The 22722-nt window shown below is 36.9% G+C and overlaps 1 protein-coding gene across 1 annotated transcript; it reads right to left on the reverse strand.

Moving 5' to 3' along the window:
* Positions 1–3120: 3120 nt before the first annotated feature.
* LOC114143277 (AN1-type zinc finger protein 3-like) lies at positions 3121–20087 on the reverse strand. The gene is made up of 6 exons (XM_028015158.1): positions 19708–20087; positions 13195–13235; positions 12131–12316; positions 9991–10056; positions 6625–6834; positions 3121–3880 (listed from the first exon to the last, which is right to left on the reverse strand). Exons 1-6 carry the CDS (start codon positions 19788–19790, stop codon positions 3726–3728), a joined length of 741 nt encoding a protein of 246 aa, XP_027870959.1. The 5' UTR covers positions 19791–20087; the 3' UTR covers positions 3121–3725.
* Positions 20088–22722: the final 2635 nt, after the last annotated feature.

A 22722-nucleotide genomic window follows, 5' to 3' on the forward strand; every position in this document is an offset into this window, starting at 1 on the left:
ATTAAACACAAAGAGGAGAAAAGGCAGTAACAACCAAGACAAAGTGAGGACTTCACAAAGCCTGAGGGAGGATTAAAAGATTACTAATAAAACTGTGGTCTAGCAGAAGACTGAAAAGCAGCTAAGATATATGCTTCTTTTGGGGTACTGTTAAATTATAAAAGGGGATATTTCAGTCTAACTCAGTTAGTACAGGGCTGTCTAAATATATCTGCCCCCTTACAAATGTTTTGTTTTTCTTTTTTGTCATATTAATGTGTCTCAGCTCAGACAAAATTTTATGTCAAAGATAGCCATAGTAAATTAAAAGAAGCTTTAGAAATTATGATTTCATTTATTACAGAAGCTATGACAACCCAACCTGGTTTTGTATGAAGAGGTAATGATACTCCCCTGTAAAATCATGAATTTATTGTGATTAAACATGCTTAAGAAAGCTGGGTTCAATTTCACAAGCCACACTCAGATCTACCATACCATTAAAATAAATAAAAAAATCCCTTTATAAGAACCTAGCAACATGAAGTAGGCTTCTTCATTAAAAGAAATTCAAATAGAAGTGAAAAACAAGGTCATTGACATCTGTCAGTCTGGAAGACGATGCAAAACCACAAACATGAAACAGAGGTGGTGTCCAGGAATAGCTGACCAACCAAACTTACTCCCAGAGTGCATCAACAACTCATCCAGGGTGTCATAAAACAGCCTAAAACCACATCTAAACCACAGCAGGTCTCTTTTACAATCTCTTTCTGATTCACAGAAAGACTGGCCAAAGTTATAAGGCAATAATAATAATATCTTACCAGAGAAAACCAGCTGTTAGGTTTATGGAGCATCTACTTTTGTACAAAGAGCCAGACTGCACACTGCATTTTTCATTAAATTCATAAAAAGACATAATTTGAACACTGCACTTAATGTATTTGATGATTTGAAACACTTCAGTGTAACAGAAATAAATCGATGATTCTTCTATGTATGTGCACAAAAACGAGCCTGAACGGCTCGTCAGCGGACATTATTTCAAGTTCATTTTTACAGATACATTAGGTAACTATGCAGACAACCTGGGCTTCATTAACCTCGTCCAAAGTGCTACTGGCTGATAACCTCCATGCCACACTGCATGAACACATTGATTCTTATAAGAGGAGCCCTAATCACAATTTCAGTGCATCGACTGTTAAACGCTTTTCAACAGACTGGCATTTCTATACTAAAAATTCTGCTCCAAGTTAAATCTCGTCTTTTCGCTGCCTAGTCTTTTGAAAATTAATGGAAATACAAATCTGAGGAATATAAAACTGTGTAATGCATCAATAGTTTGTTTTGATTTTCATTAATATCTTAGCCTCTCTTAAAATAAAATTCAGTGATCTGCACCTCTAGGTTCTACATTTTGACTAAGTTACAATAACCAAAATAGTTATGCAATATTAATTTGTTATTATATTAATCTGAATTCCTATTTTTCAGATTCTATATTGTTAGAGAAAATTAAGAGATTGGTAACTTATCCAACTGAGACATTAGATGTGACAAAAACCCTGACAGTAAAAACAATCTTCCTAATTAGAACCTTTCCAGCTCTAATTCAGCAGAGCATAACAGGAAGAAAAAGAAATTACACTCCGACTGGCAACTGACCAACTCCAACATTTAGGGACCTCTTTTGATGACTGCAAAATATATATTTTTTCATAACATTAATTAGTGCAGCCTACCTCAGAGGCCCATTGCAGCAAACACAGGCAACTTTAGTTAAAAGTCTCTTTTAACGTGCACGGTTTCCACACATAAGCACGAACACGAGCAAAGACGATAAGTGAATTAGAGAAGCTTTATAGCAGCCCTCTGTGAGCAGTAAACAGACCTTTATAACTCTATAAAAACCAGCAGAATATTAGAAAGCTCCAGGGAACCAGCACATTGCAAGAAGACTCAACCCGCAATGTCTTACGTTTGCCTAAAACACGTTACACCACATATAATTATTGGGAAGGAAGTACACTAGGGATGATCAGTTTTTGTCTAACCCAGTTTATTTTTAAATCAGTAAAATAAAAGGAAAGTGGAAGCAGAAAAGTAACGCAAAAGAAACATATATATATATATATATATTTATATATCTATTATCTTTAACATTCATTTTCTCATTTTTAAGCACATCACAACCAAATACTTAAGTCCAAAAAGTAAAAGAGGTTAAACAAGGTTTTCTTTAAGATACACAATTCATTTATTTCCTTGTCATTCTTTCCACAGTCCCCCAAGAAGAGATGTCAAAGGCAACTGTAGCCAATTATTTCACACACTTTGCTCACCATAGTTCGGTTTCCTCAGTTACAGCAAACCAAGGAGGAGGAAAGAGAACAAACAAACCAAATGATATAATGAAAGATGTGGAAAATTGGAGGAAGGGTCATCCTGCTGAATGAAAATCAAATCTTGTATTGAGGAATATTAATATACTGGTTAACGGAGAGAAACTCAATACTTCAATGCTGGCATGGAAACTAGCCGGCAGTGAAGGGCTAAAATATGATGTGCAAGACCTGGTTAAACAAAAGAGTCCAAAACAGGAACCCATCACTTACTTAATGCAGCTTCAGTCCTCAGTCAAAAGTCTTCAATATGTAAGGATGCAAGTCAAGGTCCAGGGATTCCTCATTAGCACATCGTCTCGAATGTCCTTAAAACCAGCCTTTTTCAATTTTGCATACAAGCACACAAAAACCTCTTATTTGTTGATTAAAGAGCATGGATTTGAAGAAATGCTTACATGTGAAAGATAAGGAGAGGATAAGCAGATTGAAAAAAAAGAAACGTAGCCCCTTCCCAACACTGAAATCTACATAATCCAAGAACAAGGGGTTTGCTGTCCCCATGTGTCCACATCCGGCACAGTCTGCAGGTCCTGATTATAGACCGTCAGTGTCCAGAAACCTTTCTTTCTTTTAGTCCACTATTTCAGAAGCACCTTCAGATTTAAACAATGTGGAAACAAATGGTTAAATGGTTTTCTGCAGAGCAGAGGAAAATAAAGCGAGCTGGTGTGAGGGCGAGGGCAGGGTGAGCGCCAAAGATCCTGAGGTGGGTGATTAATAGCGGTTTGTCTTTCTGAAGGGGTCAGGGTTGTAAGAGCTGGATGGTCAGTGTGGGTTAGACGTGACTTGAACCGAGGCTGGCTAACTAGCTAGCCTCACAAAGTCCATACTTGGCGCAGGGTACAAAGATGCTCTGGTCTGGATTCTGAGGTAAAGAGCAGTCTAGAAACAGCGCCAAAGCCAAAGTGTGCAAGAAGTATGACCAATTCTTTCTCCATTTTCTCCTCCTGATCATTCTTTTTTTCTGAGGTAAAGAGTACAGTCTGGTTTCCAACACAAACATAAGAGCTATTTCAACTTGACATCCCTTTATATACTTTCACACCATTCATAGATTTGTAGTCAAGTGCTCCTCAAAAAAATTATAATTTCTTTTCTCAAATGTTCCTCTCATCGAATTTATTTTACTTGCAACAGGCATCTTAGCAAAAGGGATATGATCAGACCAAGAGGAGCAGGGGAAAATTGGAAAGTGAGCCAATTTTAAAATGGACCAAATTTAGGTTTGTATCCAAAAAAAAAAAAAAAAAAACTTCAAAAACCCTGAAGAATTAAAGAAAAGGAAAAAAATCATATCCCTGTTAGTGCTGACACTCCTCTGGGGAGAATTGCTGCTCATGAACACTCCTCCCCGATGCGCTGGCACGAGCGGCCCACTTTACGGTCCAGCTTGACCATCTTGAGCACAGCCTCCTGACGGCCGCGCCCCTGGTGGTCAAAGAGACAATCGTGTTGCTCAGGAAGACGATGGAGCATGCAGAAGATGAAGCCTGGACAGGAAGGGAGGGGTCATTGGTATGAGAGGGAGACGGTCATTTAATTTACTGCATTCAAAAAACATAAAAATAACAACTGAGCATGTAAAAAATACCACACACAACAGACCGGATTAGACTTTAAATAGTTCTGCTTGCCGTTTTCTATTCTGATTCTATTCAGCAGAGAACAATCGTCTTCCTCACAGACTCCGCTGAAGCAATAAATCTGGCCGATAAAGTATGCTCAAAACGGTCAGAAATTATTGTTGGCTCTATTTGTCAGAAATTGCTTAATTAATACACATTATAACACTGCAGCCCTTCAATAAATGGTGATTAAAAACCCAGTTTGACATCTGGCTGCAACGCAATTAAAACCCGTATGACGACTGCACAAAAGAAGGAAATAGCAGGCGGAAAGTTGGGCAACAATGGGACATAATTTTCCTCCGATCAGAAACCACACATGCAAAATTAGCCACCAAACTCTTTTGATATTCTAAGCTCTACTTAATTAAACCTTTTGACAGTATTAGTGAGCTCATTATTAATGAACTAACTTTTCATTTTTTTACTTTTCACTTTTTAACACATTTTGATGAAATATGTCAGCAAAGGTCAAGTTTTTAAAGATTACACATCCTTATATTTGGGTTTTCCTAAATATTTAACTTAAAAGAAATAAGCAAAAAAAAGCTAAATTAAAAGTCATTGTGTCCGTCACCTTTGACCACTGAATGTAACACAAAAGAACACTGACTAATCCACAACCAAACCTTACTGACAGTGACTTAAGCTACATAAAATGCATTACTAACCTTTACTGTTGCTTAAAACACATTGAGTAAATTTTAAGTGCAGGAACTCTTTCATTAAATGGTAATTTATTTTAATTGCTATTGCATCTTTTTCAACCACACTTTTTCCTTCCACACCACTTTCTATATATAGGTTTGGATACAGCAGTTAGGATACAGTAACTTTTTCAGCAAATATCTCTGTGGCTTACTTTTTGTACTGTATGTAAATGACTAAAACATCTGATGAACAACTGTCAAGCCTGAGGTCATCTGTAAGAACCACAAAGCATTTCTGTATCAAAAATTTATTTGTTTGGATTGGCCCATTATAAAATAATTTTGCTTAAGAAATTGGGTTTTCACATCAGATACTTGAAATGCATCTCCCTCTGAGTGTGCTCACTCTATTAAGTAGAGGTTTTATTGTTTGAATAGAAACACTAAAAGAAAAATCACAGCTTTTCTAAATGATTGAGATGTGCCTGTATTCACTTAATCTTCTTTAAATACCCTGAACTGATCAGGTAATTATTTCTGTCTAAATATGAAGAACCTGAACAGGGGGAAAAAAAGGTGGGATTCAAGTTTTTTCCTAACTACATTTTATTCCACTAATTTAAATTGACTCATGTTACTGCTTGTGGACCTGGTAAGTCTGTAACTGCATAATATTCTGAGAGCAACGTGATTCAGAAGGATTTTGTTCTTGGGTATTTTAGCCTCTAATGTCAAAACTAATGAGTTAATTAGCAGTTTAATACCAGAGCCCTTCCCTTATGTCATACTAATACTTAGAAAATTTATATTAGAGGCAAGGCGAATCAAGCAGATGCCTACTGAGTGTGACAACACTGGATCCCTTTCTCTGCTGGCGGATTCTTTCCTCTCCGATTTACAATCTGAAATACATTCATGCTTTCAACTCATTTTCAGATCCTCTTGGCTTACAAACAGCAACACATTCTGCCAGGACCATTAGCAAAATAATCTGAAATGACTGCAACAGTCAAAATTACTATAATTGCCACCATTTCCTCTTTTAGTTTCCTAAAAGCCATGTTTTCACAGTAAGCATTAAACTATTAGGAATTGATGACCAATGCATTGGAAAAAAAGGGGAGAAGTCAATTTCCAATTTAGATATTACTGCACTGGTATAAGGAGGCTGATATTAAATAGCAAAGAGCTTTGACTTTTGAAGTACTTTAATTTGTATGCAAACAAGTTGATTAGGAAGCCAAGTATTGGTTTAAACTGCATTAGGCCTTGTGGTAATTGGCTTATGTTTTATTCGCAGTGAGAAACATTCAAGCTTCCTGCAATGGTCCCCATAGGCCAACAAAAGCACAAAAACTAATGGCAGAGCCAAAACTGAATTGCTCTTCTGCAAATCTTCTAATCCGTAATTAAAACTTTGAGCCAGATAATGTAAATGTATTTTTTAATCTTTAAGGCAGGTACTACTCAATGCTGTAGTACACACACATACTTTGGATTTGACCTTTTACCTAAATGAGCTCTCTATGTTAAGATCGCTCAGAAATATTTATCTGTACTTCAGGTAAAGTCAAAGCAAACATCTAATCAATTTAAGTGGTATTCCAATTTTGTAAAAACATATCTAACTTTAAATGCTAAAAAAGTCTAATTTATAATCTTATTTTACTCATTTAGAAATCCAGAAACCTTTTAACTATACATTTCAACCTTTCCCTTTCAGTTTCCGTATTGACTCATTGTTGTTTCTGTTCCAAAGGAATTTTAATCTTGACAATTACCCAGAAATCCCATAATTCTAGTTTCAATATGTCATTCAAATCACTCGCTGGAAAGGTGAAAAAAAAAAAGACACGTTCATACTGATCCTGTATGTACTGCGCTTGAAAAATGTGTTAATCAGTGTGTTCGACTACAAATGTACCTAGATGGATCATATTACTGATAATGTCATCATACCACAGCGACAGGAGCCCAGTTCTTGCTGTACCAGCTCCAGTTTAGTTTGGCAGCGATGGCAACGTTTGCGGCTCCGCTGTTTAGAGCCGCTGCGAGAAGAAAATGGCGAAGATGACAAATATGATGACGACGATGAACACTCCTCACCCTCTGGGACCTCAGCCACCCTGGCTCGCTTCTCTGGTGAAGAGTCACTTTCTGACTCTGAGGCTTAAGACACAGGAAAATGTGCACAGATAAAGTAAACAAGATAGGACAAAATAAACAGTTGCAAAAAATTACGATTAACTGCATTTCCAGGAGTTCTTGGTCATATTTACAGTTAATTTTGATTATGCATCACAGATTTATTGTAGCAAGGTTTAACGCTGCTGAAGGTAACTATTATAAAAATTTGTTAAAACTGTCACTATGTCCTGACAGTGAGACAAATTCATGAAAAGAATGAATAATTGGTGGCAGAGAAACAACCTAATATTACAGAAAAATAGAATTTCTTACAATCTTTACAAGCTCCGCTGTGGAGGAGGAGCTGTAGCGCAGCAGAGGAAAAGGCGGAGGGAGTGTGCTTGTTCAAATTTTCAGGCTAAGCTTATGGTTTTCTCAAAACTCCCTGCTGCAGTTTTAAAAGTTGAAGCAAACGAGATATAAAAAAAAGCCGCATAATAATCAAAACAAGTAAAGATTGACCTGTTTTCTGTAAGAGATTAACATATTTGAAGGTTGTTATCCAATCTAAAATGGGTTAAAGATGAATTAACAACTGTTAACTACTGAAAGAGGGCAAAATGCTGGTTTGGTGTCAAAAAAACGAAGGAGGGAGAAAGCAAGATTAATAGGTCTCCTGTTTTAGATTACATGCCCGACATGAGGGACAGTAGGAGCCTGTAGCAAGCTTCCGCTGGTTGGCTAGAATTTCAACTCAGCTTTTCTCATCAATCCAGCAGACTTTTTCCCCAGCCCTGCCAAAATGCAGATCAGCACTCAATAAATCTCTGAGAACTAGGCCATGCAGTGCAGTCAGACATCCCCCTCCCCGTCCCACTAGCCTGTCTCATCGATCCCCTATATATGCGAGTGTGTGAGTCTGTACATGTGCCGCTTCAAGCTGTGAAAAATGGCATCCTTTTTCCCTTAGCCTTACTATCCTTGTATGTTGCTGTTAATCTATATGGGTTAAAGTAATCTTACAAGTAATTTAAATTAGATTTGAAGTTAGGCTAAACAGCTTTAATTTGGATCACATACAATAAAAAAAATGTGCAAAAACAGTGCAAGTGCAGGTTTTAAACATAAATACATATAGGCCTGAAATGATGTAACACGTGAATGTGTGTTTAACCCCAACACTCACATGACTCTGTAACTTTAGACAAGAGATCAGCACATTCACACACAGCGGGGAGAGAGTTGCCTACTTACTCCACAGCTGTCTTAGATCAGTGGTTCTCAAACTTTTTTCAGTGATGTACCCCCTTAAAAATATATTTTTAGTCAAGTACCCCCTGACACGGGCAAAACATTTTTGGAATTAAAAAGAGGTACAGTGCTGTAAAATCACTGTCTGATTTATTAAAGCCAAACAAAGTATATCAGTGAACCTGACAAATACATCCATATTGCAAACATTGCATGGTTAAACAAAAAAGAAAAGCAGAAGACGGTGACCACCAGGAAGGTATAAAACCAGTCAAACCGTTTTATTTTAAAGGATATTGAAACTAAATACTGAATATAAAATTCAGTGCATGAACACACATTTATATTTTATTGAACTTTTTACAAAATAATTTTTCCCAAGACGTATTATAAGGAGCCTACTGATTTTTTAAAGATATTTTGAAAAGCTTCACGTACCCCCTGCAGTACCTCCACGTACCCCCAGGGGTACACGTACCCCCATTTGAGAACCACTGTCTTAGATCATGTCACGTTGTTTTGCCTCTAACTTACAGTGGCTCTCAAAAGTCTCCACACTTCAGTAATGTAACCCACACGTGACTTTTATCCTGTGCAATTTAACTGAATACATACACTTATTTGGGCAAAAATAGAACGTAATGGTGAAATGGTTGCATAACTTTGCACGCTCTTGAACTAATACTTTGTTAAAGCAACTTTGATTCCAATTTAGTACACATTCGGTTGAAGTTTACAGAGGTTTTACAAATCTATCCGGTTGTGACTTCTCTTATCCTCTTTTGAAGTCATTGTTTTTGTCAGCTTGAATGTATACTTGTGCCAACAATGTAGCTAGAAAATATTTTAATTGTTTGTTTTTTTTTAGCTTTCGTGAAGACAGAAGGTTCCGTGCCAAAACAGACTGGTATATGGAAATATATTAGCCTCCTCCACCTTGACAAAAAAGAAAACAAAGTAACCCCAGAGCATGATGCTACCACCACCATCTTTCACTGTGTTCTTCTGGTGAAGTCCAGTGTTGTTTTTCTGCCAAACAAACATTACAAAATTGTAGGCCAAAAGTTCAAGCTTAATTCACATTCTTCCTCAAGGCTTTGGGAATGTTTAGTCATGTTCTCTTTGGGGGAAAAGAAATACATATTTTTTAAATTACTCTAGAATATAGACTGTTGTTACATTCAGATAACCAGCACATTTTGGAAATTCTTGCATTTCCTTCAATGTTATTGTCAACCTCTCTTGTTCAGTTTAAGTCTTCTCTTCTTGTCAGAGATGTTTTATAATAGTTTTGTGATGTCCCATTTTTTTCCTTGTAATATGGTGTGTATAAAATGCCGTGGAATATTTTGTACCCTTTTCTTGACTGAGGAACTTGTACAAGAAGTTCCTTTATTTCCTCTCCCACCTGAGATTAGTGAAAGGATGCAAATGAGCAAATGCAAAAGACTCCTACTAGCTGAACTTTACAGCTTTAATCACAATGACTAAAGGGAGGTGTGAGCTCCAGAAGACTGGAGTAATTTTGCATTTTTACCTTATAAATCTGTTAATTTTTCTTGAGGTTTACAGCATATTTGTTATATAATATTTAGAATACGTTTCAAAATGATTATGGAATAATTTTATTTCTTCACAAAAACCTGAAGTTTTACCTGGTTGGTGCACAATTTTGAGAGTCATTGTAGTTCGTGTCACTTTATGTCTGAGTTGTACATCCTGGCTACTGTTCTAAGTGTCTTTGCCCACACTAGCAAACAAGTAGTTAGCTTTTGTTTGCTCATTCAGCATGAACCACGTATCCTTCCCATCAGAATGCTCCCAGGAAAAAAACAAATCTCTTTTGGATCTATCCAATGCCCTTGATCCTACTAGGCTCTCAAAAATCAGCTGTGTAAGTGAAAAGAACAAGCGAGTGGTAAAAGACATAACAGAACCAAGGCATACCAGATTCGTATGAGCGCTTTGTGGGGGTGGAAAGTGAAGCCAAGACAGTATCTGTGTTGGATAGTCCTGAAAAACAGACAATACAAGCAAAAAGGAAGCAAAAGTAAGAAACGGCAACAACTTTGAAAAACAACTGAATGTGATGATATTGTTTCTTCCCTCTTAAGACTCAGTTTTGCTTTCTTAGATCACTATTTTCTTCTGTCTAGGTCTTTAAATTATTAATAATAGAATAGAGATGTTTCACTATATTACAAAGATTCAAATGAAGCAGGGAGACAGATGGGTGCACTACTGGGTTACACTGAAAAGCTCAGTTTAAAATCAGAAAGCACCATAAACAAAGGCCATCAGACATTTTGCCCATGGTTGCTTGGATACTCTTGTACCATTTTCCACACAGTACCAGCTAAAAAGACCGTGACTCTCCAGTGTGGAATCCATTATTTAAGCTGTGAGGTGTTTTGGTTTTCCACACCAGCTATGATGGATAGCTAACAAAAGATGCTAAAGCTTCCTGTGAGCAGATTGAAACCAAACCACAGATGGTTAAAAAAACAGCTTCTATAAAAGCCCTACAAAATATTTTTTTATACGATGCATAATCTGCTATTTCAGTTTTAAATCTCAGAACATTTTTACCTTTCAGTGAACTTTATACATAATTGACTCCTTGTTCTAAGGAACCCAACAGTTACACACACATATCGGTGAGAATTAGAAAAACAACAGTAATACTAAACAATTTAATGGTAATGAAAAAAATACTTTCTTTAAAATCACATAAATTTATATAATTTGTGAATCTAAGCAGATAAACTAGCTTCAACAGAAGTTTTTTTCAAAGATAAAAATATATATGCAATATATTGCATGAATCTAATATATAGTCAAAATTATTCCTGCAGTTATTTCACAGTTGACAAGGTTAGTGAGTTTTTTTTTTAAGTTCCACACCTCAATTTTAGTGTTACTTTTTTTCACCTGTGCCAAATAGACCCTCTACAAATAAACTTGTCACACTATAGGGATGACGGATGCCAGGGCAATTGTAGGTGTCCTATTTGGACTTTTGCTTCTGAGAAGACATCCTTTGTTATCACTCTGTTGGTGTCTATAAGGACAAGTGGAACTTGCTTCTTCTGCAGACATAGCAATCAACTAAATGCTATGATACAGATTTTGTTCAATAAAATTGAAAATTTTGTATTTTAACTCACTTTTGGTGATTTAATTTCCTTTTAACGCCTTATATCACCATTATGCACCTCTTTCAATGTTTTGTGTAATTTTGATCAATTAGATTTTGACACTAGTTAGATAGTTTAAACCAAAATAATGAACAAAAAGATCTCAGGAGAATGGAAGTACACTTGCCCAAGGTTACCAGCAAAGGGGGCAGAGCAGTGGAAGAAGTACAACCCAGTACTACACTCAAACGCATAATGCTCTTTTGGAATAAAGATAGGAGGATAACTAAAGTTAAAATACTGTAAGGATTTTTTTTTTCTGACAGACCAGAAGCAATTAAGAGGATGATAATGTTTGAAGACTTAAGAGTAAAAGAGACACAAAGTGAGGAAGATTGAGCTGACTAAAAGGTGAGTCTTAGCGATCCAGATAAGAATGTTGTGTCATTTGTAGTAATTTTGGTTATTAAGTAAAATGAGTGATTTCAATGTGTTTTGCATAGAAATTCATTTTCTATGGTGTCTATGTGCTTAGAGACATTTTCCTAGCAGGAATAGAATGATGTGGATCTCTGAGCTAAATCCAGAATCAACACTGGAAAGGAAGAAATGCTGCTTTGGCATCGGATTGGACAGATCCTGACTGGTTCCTGTATATTCACAATATGGTTTTGTTTTCCCACAAAAGCCAGCAGCACAGGTTTTGGCACATTTCAAACAAGGAAGCAAGCAAACAAAACATTTTTTTTGAGTTGGTGCTGAAAAGCTCGTTTTCCATCTGTGGTCAGGAAGAGAGTTTTCACCATCTGACTCAAAATCCAATAAAAATGTGTTTTTGAGATACCTATCTTTGTCCATATGTCTCAGAAAACCAAATCACAAACTGTAATAAAAAGCATGCTGAGCAGCATATTTTAGGAAAAAAATAAAAACAAAACCTTTGTTCTTACCATTCTGAATATGAACAGATGCCACTCCAGTCTCTCCTGGCGAAGGTTCTTCTGAAGTGTTGGATCTTGACATCAGGGACTGACTAATGCTGTTTGTTTCAGTACAGAAGATGTCCGTTTGACTGCTGCTGGTGCTTGAAGAGGTCTTTGGGGCACAATCATCGTTTGGCTGTTTCTTCTCAGTGTCTATGAAGAAATTGGCAGGTTGAAATGTGTTTTCTTCTTGTCTCAGTCTACTTATTCCAAAAGAACTTTCATGTTGTCAAAATTAACAGGGCAATGTTTCAAATATGTGTGGCACAGAGTTGCATCTTTGGATGATGAACAAAATTGAACAGATTTTAGGTTAAGAGCCAAGACTTTCTGGCATGTGATTACAACCTGAGCCAGGTGAAATTAAAATGTTCTGGAGATAAAATACCCAGAGATGCATAAATATAAATATTCTGTAATACCAATATGCAATTTTTGGACATACTAATGACCAAGTTTTAGTAATCAGAAAAACAGTCAAATGACATCTTGAGATTATGTTTTAAACACTAGCCTTTTATTTTATTGAGCATTTTATGAAGAAATACTTGAAGGCCTTTTAACCCTGTAGTAGAGTTTTTTTTCTTCACATATTTACTAGCCTATATGAGTGAGTAAAAGTTTAATTTTATATGACATTTGCCCAGACAGTGGTCACAAAGTGTTTCACAGGAAAAGTATATTCAACAAAATATACAGCAATCAATGCACACCACATAAAATGAATACAATAAAACCATGAATGCACATTATAAAAGCTTATACAGCAGTATCTGTGAAAATTGTAAAACCATATTTTACAGGCATCGTTAATACAATACAGTCCCAGCTTGTTTTCCTGTGTAAACTTGTAACAAAGCTATTTAGAAGACCGCATAAAAATATTTAATCAAAACTGCTCACCACTTTCTAAAATGGGACATTTATTTACGTAGAGACAAGTAGCATTAACTCGACTTAGTGTACTCCTTTTTTAATACAGTAAGAGGTAGAATATACCAAGCACAAATGCATAGATGAGAATAACTTACCTGCGAAACATTTAGAGCACAGATTCTTAGTTTTGCTTGACCTGGGGGGAGTAGAGAACATTTTGTTAATGACATCTTCAGTGATTAACAGAGAAAAATAAACACCTGAGCTCTAGGATTCAATTTTATGGAAGATTGCAAGACTAATTGATCAAGCCGTTAACCAAGGTCTGCTTTGCAACAACAGAAAGTCTCTCTCTTTAAGAACGAAATGTAAAATGTCCAACAGCTCATTAAAACCATGGCCAAAACAAGAAATTAACTAAATAAAATAATAAAAAGGCTATAGAAGAGAATGGAGTGGAGATCAGTACATGTTGGCGGGTTAATAAAATACAAAACACAACCAAAGTAAGAAGTAGTACAGAAATACAAAGATTACGTAAAATGAGTATTTATTTTCTATGATGTCTAGATAGGTTCATCATTCAGGTTACAGGAGAGCAAGAGAGAGCAAGACTTTTAGGAGATAACAGGAAGGCTGAAGTTATTACAGTAATGTTACAGCAGAGTTTTAAACTTTTTCACATCAACATTTCTCTGTGATGGAACATGCTGGATTTTAAAATGCAGGCAGTCTTTTGAAAATCTCTAAATTAAGGTAAAAGTCCACATTTCTTTGGGAATATACAGAGTATAAAGTTTACAGTTAGCAAAGCTAATAGTAATTAATGTTATCTTTTTACGACTCTGTACCCCCAATAGGAATTATCAATGTCTGTCCAGGGAGAAAGGACAGAAAAAAAATTATCTTATATGCATTTTATATTATAGTTAAAGTGAAAAGAGGATTAATTAAAATTACTATTGGTTTTATAAGAACAGGAACTTGGAAAGTTAGGCACAATACTTTCATTATGGAATCTCTAATCAGCAGTTATTTCAACTTTTAATAAAACTTTAGTCCTAAAATACCATTACTTACTCCTAACAGAGTAATCTTAGAGCAGCAGATGTTTGGAATTAGCAATTATGTTCCAAATAAAATCAAAAGCCGGGTACCGTTTTGGCAAGGCAGACAGATGACATGACAACTGTTTAAACAGTTGTTGCTTTTGCAACAACTGTTAATAAAACACCTCAAATAACCTGACCTGTTCATGAACAACAAAAGTATTTTAGTTTCCTAGAGCCCTAAATGTGCTTTTTACAGTCCCCAATACATGGCTCTTCCTTCTCATCTTTAAACAGATCTTAGAAATAAAATAGCTATTGTTACAGAGTTGACCGGCAAAGCCTTGATGGTTTCAGTAGCGCAGCTCTTTCTCAACAGATAGCTCTAGCTTCCTCCTGAGAAGGCTCTTCTCATTTCCTCTCAGGCCGTCATCCTGACTGTCTGTGCACAAAGTGTGACGGTCGCTGCTATCAGTCACATTCTATTTATTTTGGGCGCTTCGTTGCACACCTTTGTCCTCGTTTCTAAAAGTAGGGTCAGCTGCAGTCAACCAGAGGGGATGGCTGGTATTTTCTAAGTATATATGGTCTTGAGTTTGAAACAGAAAAGAGGAAACAAGAAACTAGGATGAATCCTTAATCTCATGCATGTAGAGAGCATATAACCCCCATCTTTCTATTAGCCCTGCAAATGAAAGGCAATCATACCACAGTTTCATTAAGAAAGATTGGAATGAAGACGGGCGAGAAATATGCTGAAGACTAAATAAAGTCTGAAAAGAGTGGAGAAAAACTGTCTTTCATCACTGGCCCAGTGGTAACAAGAATACCTAATTAGGAAAGATTCTGTCATCTATAGTTTAAGTGACACAAAACTGGGTTAAAATTGTTAATGTTTGAGGAAGTCTGATTCTGTTAAGATATTACTGATATAATCAAAACTAAAAGATCTAACAAAAACCTACCAAATCTTCCAAGACATTGTGTCACCTGTGAGGGAGTCTAAATTATTTAGAGTGATGGTCTATCACATACAGGAACTAAGCTGAATTTAAGTCACAGGGGAAGATGAGACCATAAATAATGTACTACTGTGCCAAATTTGCTGTGTAAAATTATTCCTTTTTACAGTTTCCACAAAAAATGATGAACAATAAATAGGAAATTTTATGCTAGACTGCAGCATTAATTGTGTGCCATTTTCTGCAGACAGAAAAAAGCCATCGTAGAAAAATTAGGTTGACACCTGTGGTCAAAGTATACAACAGTTTAAAGTCACAGTTTCAAACCTGTGACTTTTTTGCAGGAATGCCATTCCTGCAGTTTGGACGCTTTCTATTGAGAATGCTGAGACAAAGTAGCTTCAGCATAGAGCACAGCACCTTTTAGTTCACTACTTAGCCAAAAGCTTAATGTAAGATTGTCTCTAAATAATTTACAACAAGCATTAATTTTACAACTTGAGAAAAATGCAAAATTCTGTCTCCAAGAAGAAACCAGATGAAAGAAAACACACCCAGCTGCCATTCTGTCTGCTTTTTCTCCGAGCTACAAAAACCAAAATGAATGGAAAAAAAAAAGATTTCTAAACATTAGAAGAAATTAGTGAAGGATTCATATTACAACAGCTCATCTGGTGTTGGTTAAAGTCAGATTTATTTCTATATATTTGATGTATGATGGACAATGACTTAACAGCTGGGATGTGTATTAGATGAACATTAAACTGATTATCTTGACTAGAGCCAATTTACAAGAGTTCCTGTGTGTTTTTTACGTATGCCTTATTTAATCACACTGCTATTAAACAGAGAATACCTGAACTCAATCACAGTCAGGCAAATAGAAAAACAGTCAATTTTCTTATTACTACTACTCACATTAAATATGTTTTTTTTATATAAAATATTTACACCACACTAACTAAAAATAATTGAATCAAATCCAATTAAAAATCCCAATATAAACCCATTTTATAATGAGTTCATAAATTTATAATCAGCACTGAAGTGTACCTAAAATAATCAATTTTATATGTACTTTCTTAAGCAGAGACCAGTTATGACTTAATTCTTAGATGGCCAGCTACAGCTATACATGGTGTGAGTAAGAGTTTGACAAAATGGCACTAATGGGGAAGTCAAACATTAAGGCACGCAAACTGAATAATGAGTTCCCTCAGTTTAGACAGTAATCTACAATAAGAAACATCTGTTTTTCATCTTCAGCATTAAAAGTAGATTAAATGGCATTACTAGAAATACCATTTATCACTCATTCATTGCCCACTTGCAATAATCCTTCTGATAGTTACTCAAGCGACCTGCATGTTTCTCAAATAGTGACAGCAGCCTGAAGAACCTAGCACTTTGGTACCATATTCAGAAATAATGATGAACATTCAGCTTAGCCTTCATATTTTCTAAAGTTTCCATGCTCATTGGCTATGTCTGCAAAACTCTTGATTCTGACCACCCAACTCTTTTGTCTGCTTAATGAGCACAAATTCTTCACTTACACCTGCTTTACTTACAGAAGTACAGGCTCACGACTTTTTGTTTCAGTTGTAGGGGAAATGCATTCCAGTTAGACGAAAGAATGTCAAACTACCTGCCACAAAATGATGTGGCTAGAATGAATGTTGGAAAAGTATACCTCTCTACCACATGAGAGAAATTAAATCTCAGAATGTCAACCAACCTATAAAAAAATATCAAGGCAGTCAAACTGTCTGTACTTGTATTATGTTACTTAGCAAGAAAACTCTTTGGAATTTGGCCTCTTATATGTTTCAATATACTTAATCTAACTGTATTATACTAAAGCAGTTAGAAAAACACACAACAGACTTTAAATATATTTATCTACATGTGAATATAACTGATTAAGATTCTGTGTAGTGCCTTGGCATAATTTTATAAATTGCAGTTTTCTGAGTTGAGGCTTGCATCATACAGCACACTGTTCAAGTAAAAATTTAAACACCAACTCAATTTGGAGCAACCTTTTTACTTTTTTACAGCAGTTTGGAAGACGGGATCCATTCGAATGTTGAACAATACGTTCAGAGCAATATAAACTTTTTAACTTAGTTTGAAATACAGTTTTAGTATTTGCACTGCTTGCAACAACAGTTAATCTGTTGTTGCAATCTTTGAGAACTACTATCCTGGAACTTTAGTTGCATCCTTTCTCCGACATGCCTGAACTAAATGGATGGCTTGTTACCAGGCATCTGCAGAGCGAGCTGAAGAACATACTGATGAGGGAATTCAGCTTTTTCATTCAGGTGTGTTGGAGCAGTCATGAATCTAAAAGTTGCAGGATAGCAGCTCTTGAGGTATGAACTTGAGCAGCCAAGCTCTATAGCCAGGGTCTTCAAATCCAAGTTTTGAGAGCTGGTGTCCTACAACTTTTATGTGCCTCTCTGCTTCAACACACCTGAGTCAAATAATGAGGTCATTAGCAGGACTCTGGAGAACTTGACAGCATATTGAGGAGGTGATTCAACCATCTGATTCAGGTGTATTTCACCAAGACAACACTAAAAGTTGCACGACACCAAACAGTGAGGCCTGGATTTGAGGACCCCTGTTCTACAATATGCAAGATACTGTTTTGTTAAACTTTGTCAAACTGTTAATAATTAACACAATTTCAATGCAGGCATACATAAGCTGGATGTTAGTATCAGTAGGTCTGTGGATGCCCTTTTTCTCCACGTTTTATCTGTGGTATCTCCTCAATAACAAGTACTTGCGTGCTACTGTGGGTTAAAGGTTTGAGAATCCCCACTGATAAAGTAAACACACCCAAAATGAACTTATTTACTTCCTGTTACACTGAAGAAGGTTGTCAAAAGGGCCTGATCTTTTTTAGAATAGAATTTTAAAATTAACCTAAGAATCTCTGAATTAATATTCTCACATACCCTAAATAACTTAATTTGATAAATAAGCACACACTTTTCTTGCCTGGGGAAAAAACAAAAAAAACACAATTGAAAGGACTAAAATTATAATTTTCAAATCATCATTTGAAAAGGATTGTGACTAATCATTTTCAAATGTGACCAATAATAACTCAAAATAATGAGTAGTTTTTAAATAAAATGTATAACATTTATATACAATAAAGTATATAATAATAATAGTAGTGACTATTATTATTTATTTATAATGCCCTTTATACTTTGAGATATCAATGGGATCAAATTATTTTGGTTAATTAACATAATTTCAAAAAGGTGCAAACATCTCTCTATAGTCTCACAACATATCAGATCAGATACCAAGCAATGAAATCTAAAAAGAAGTTTTGGAATCCCTAAGAAACTAGATTTTATGGAGCTAAACGTTTGAGGAGGGATACAAATACATTTCAGCAGCAATGAATGCTCCGAAAACCACCACGGTCTACATTTATCAGAAAAGGAAGAAGTCTGGAGCCATAAGGAGCCTTCCTCAGTCTGGCCGTGTGACCACAGAGACTGAATGGGGAAGAAAGCTTTGGTTAGAAAGTTGACCAAAACTCCAGTGGTCCAATGAGCTCCACTATTTCCTTTGTGGGGATAAGAGAACCATCAGCAAAGGCTAACAATCACTCTTGTATGGTAGTTGCCAGAAAGAGGCCACTCCTCACGAAAATATTGCAGCTAACTTGAAAATTGCCAAAAACAACTTTTAGATGAAAATTATTATCTGGTCTGATAAGGCCAAAATAGAACCTCAATTCCATGTTTCTTTTGGAGAGAAAAATAGACACTGGCAACCACCACCTGCTGTGAAGCATAGTGGTGGTAGCATCCTGCACTGGGGATGTACTGGGCACCTAGTACACATGATACAGTATGGTCACAGTAAAAAAAAATAATCAAGAAACAATTCACCACATTGCTCTGGGACTGAGACTATGGCAACAATTCATCTTTCAACCCCACAGTTAAGATAACAAAGGCGTTATTTAAAAGCAGTCTATGAATGTCTATGAGTGGCTCAGCCACAGACTACACCTAAATCCAATTTAACATCTCTGGGAAGACCTAAAAATGGCCGTCTACTGACACTCCCCGTCCAACCTGAATGAGCTGTGAGAGGACCTGTAGAAAAAAAATGTCCCTAACAGGTGTTAATACTGGATTAATAAACACTCAACAAAAATCTGCACGTATAAGCTCTTTTTCGTTTTTGATAAATAAATGTAAAAATATGTGCCAAGACGGAATTATGTTTATTATTATTTTTAGTTGAAAAAAATGGAACACTGCTGTGTTTTTACTCATGGTCTGCTTGACAGCTTTCCAGTGGGTTCAACCGTTTGCTACATGAACACGGTGTGTTAACTAGTTCCCACTGTATTAACGCTGAGTCCCACCTGAAACATTACATGTAGGATTTGTTGCACACTTACCCTAATGTCTACCTTCACAGGCTAAGGTTACCAAGGCCAGCTGCTGTTAGCTAGAAGCTAATGCTAAAAAACAATGAGGAGGGGGTAATGACAAGAACGGCAGCTCATCTCTGTTAGGGTTGCTAATGCTAGTAGCAGTCGACTTTGCTAACTGTTGAGAGAGAAAGATACATTGTAAAGAAATATATTTGAGGAAATTTTCTGGCTTACCCCCAGAACCCGCACGGGCAGCGCGGGGGTAAAACGTTGACGTTGCTTGGACCCTTGCTACCCTCGCTCCCGGTGTCCCCCATATCGGACTTCCGTGACAAGCTGTCGCGTAGCAGGTGAATCCGTGGATGGAGTGAAGGCCTCCTGTTTGCGCTCAGCTAGCCCCGGCTTTAGAAGTCCCTACTCGGGTCGGAGTAATTCTTAAGAGTTTCAGCCGAAAATTAGTAGCTCTGCCGACACGAGCGGCTGGTGAACACGTAAAATTAATCCAGTCTCAGCGGGTGTCAGGGCCAGTCAAAGCCGACGACGGACAGAGCCACTGGGGACGACGGGCCGATCAGCTGGAGAGAGGAGCAAACCACTGGAAGAGATGGGAGGAGCGGTGAGTCTCTGTAGGAACTAAACTTCAGCTTATGTGTCTGTGCCGAAGAGTTTCAATAAAAAGTTGTGAGTTATTTAATTCAACTCTTTGATTATTCACTAAAGGTTTTAAGTTTTTCAGAGAAACTAAGTTTTGGTATGATCCTGACTGTGATCGCGAAGGTGATTTCTTTAAAGAAAGAGCCACAAATAAAAAAAAAAAATACAACGGATTGTGTCTGCTCCGCTTTAGTTTACAGATTATTATTTGACGCTGAAATATTTTTGCAGCGTTTAATCATGAGTATTCAGTATATTAATCCAGTAATGTAATAGTTAGGAAACCCTATTAATTGAATTAGCCTACCGCGCAGGTTTATGACATACTGCAATAAATACTGATAATCAACTACTTCACCAAAAAAGTTATAGTCATTTATATATTTTTGATTGTCTTCTAACAACCTAAACACTAGGGTGCCACCCAGGAGGCCTATTAATTAGACACAAATCCAGCCATAGAACAGAGATATAACAGTGTTTTTCATGGGGAAGACCGCTGACTTGATTGACAGATGTCCAAAAGACAGTCTTCGACTCGTTCAAAATGAGAGTAAGTCACAAAAGGTATTTGTTGAAGAAGCTAGTTATTTGCAAAGTTCTGTATCCAAGTATTTCAGTGGAAAATTGAGTGGAAGGAAGAAGTGTGATAGGAAAAGATGCACCAGTCTTCTCAAACTGCCACTTTGAGAAGATTGTCAAGCAAAATAAATTCAGAGCTTGAGGGAGTTTCACAAGGAGTGGACAGAGGAGTTGGTGCATCAAGGGCCATCACACAGAACGAAGAGGCATGAGCAGCAAATGTCGCAGTTAAGCCATTCTTAAACCAGAGAGAACATCAGATGTGTCTCACTGGGGCTAAGGAAAAAAGGAACTGAACTGCTTTGCAATGGTCCAGAGTCCAATTGTAGTAAATTCTGAAATTCATTTGGAAATAAATTTTCCAAGTCTGAAGGAAGAGTGCAGAAGCACAGAAGCCATGTTGCTTGAACTCTAGTGTGAAGCATCTAGTCAGAGATGGTTTGGGGTACAGTGTCATTGGCTGGTGTTGGTTCACTGTGTTTTCTGAATGGACCTGTCTACCATGAAATTCAAGAGCATTTCATGCTTCCTTCTGCTGACAAGCTGTATGGAGATGCTTATTTTATTTTCCAGCAGAAGTTGGCGAAGATAACAAATCTGGTTCAGTGACCACCGTGTGCCTGTTTTTGATTGGCCAGCAAACACACCTGATGAAAGACATCAGATCCAATCAGGCAGATGACCTGAAGGCAGCTATCAAAGCAATCTGGGCTTCCATTACAACGACGCAGTACCACAGGCTGATCGCCTCAATGTCACGGAGCATTGATGTAGTAATTAATGCAAGAGGAAGCTCAACCAAGTATTGAGTGAAGAGAAATGTACATACTTTTCAGAAACTTAACATTTATGCTTAAATCACAACATGTGATTGTCAAATTTTTTGAGACATTGAGATTTGGGTTTTCTTCCCCTCAAAGCCATTTTTAAGTCCTTAAATTTCCATTGTATTTTTATAAACTTTCCAACTAGGCAAAGCTGTTCACTACAAAATACTAAATTCATTAAAACATTTTAATTAAGTGAATGAAATAGTAGGGCTGCACAGTGGCACCGTTGGTAGCACTGTTGCCTTGCAGCAAGAAGGTCCTGGGTTCAATTCCAGGCCCGGGGTCTTTCTGCATGGAGTTTGCATGTTCTCCCTGTGCATGCGTGGGTTCTCTTTGGGTACTTTGGCTTCTTCCCACTTCCAAAAATATGACTGCCAGGTAAATCTCTCTAAATTCTCCTTAGGTGAGTGTGCATGGTTGTTTGTCCTGTTTGTATTAACCTGCAACAGACTGCCGACCTTCTCGCCCGAAACGTTCGCTGGAGATAGGCACCAACACCCCTCCCGACCCCACTAGGGACAAGGGTGTACAGAAAATGGATGGATGGGTGGAAATACTAATCTTTTCAGTCCAGATTGTCAGTAGATAGATACCATAAAAAGGACCAGCATGTAGATGTTTCTTGTAAATAGCTGCTGTACATGACTGAGATCAGTGAAGATACAGTTAGATTTTTGTAGGAAATGTTTGTTGCTTTGACTCACACTCTACATATAGACACAATTAATGTGTCCACATGTAGAAACAGTTTGAACATACAGCTTTTCATAATTGGGTTTCTAACACACTCGGTGTGCTTTCTCATAGTTTCTGTGGTTACTCTGGTTTCTTCCCACAGTCCAGAAACATGAATGTTAGGTTAATTGGAGACTCTGGATTGCACTGAGAAATGAGTGTGTATGTGTGCGGTTGTCATGGTTGTTTGTCCCTGTTCTTGGACTGGCCAGCTGTCTTGCCCACTGACTGCTGCAATAGGCTCCTGTTTCCACCTCTCTGCTTTGTGGTCCTGAACAGTGAATAAGTGATTGCAGAGTTTTGTAATAAAGTCACATCAAAACTCCATGAACAAGACCATCAGATGTAGTGAGTGCTAAAAACCATTAAAAATAAATGTTCAGACTCATAACAGATGATGCCTAAGCATTTCCACAACTACATTTACAATGGCAGCGTTGTTATCCCA

Source organism: Xiphophorus couchianus, chromosome 4 (assembly GCF_001444195.1).
Source record: "Xiphophorus couchianus chromosome 4, X_couchianus-1.0, whole genome shotgun sequence".
Taxonomy (NCBI): Eukaryota; Metazoa; Chordata; class Actinopteri; order Cyprinodontiformes; family Poeciliidae; genus Xiphophorus; species Xiphophorus couchianus.

What these genes read in the sequence shown, in the direction of transcription:
- LOC114143277 (XM_028015158.1), bottom strand. Translation starts at nt 19,790, where the DNA reads ATGGGGGACACCGGGAGCGAGGGTAGCAAGGGTCCAAGCAACGTCAAC. An exon ending in TGCCCGTGCGGGTTCTGGGG is followed by an intron (nt 13,236 to 19,707) that starts GTAAGCCAGAAA and finishes TACTCCCCCCAG; the next exon opens with GTCAAGCAAAACTAAGAATC. An exon ending in GTGCTCTAAATGTTTCGCAG is followed by an intron (nt 12,317 to 13,194) that starts GTAAGTTATTCT and finishes ATTTCTTCATAG; the next exon opens with ACACTGAGAAGAAACAGCCA.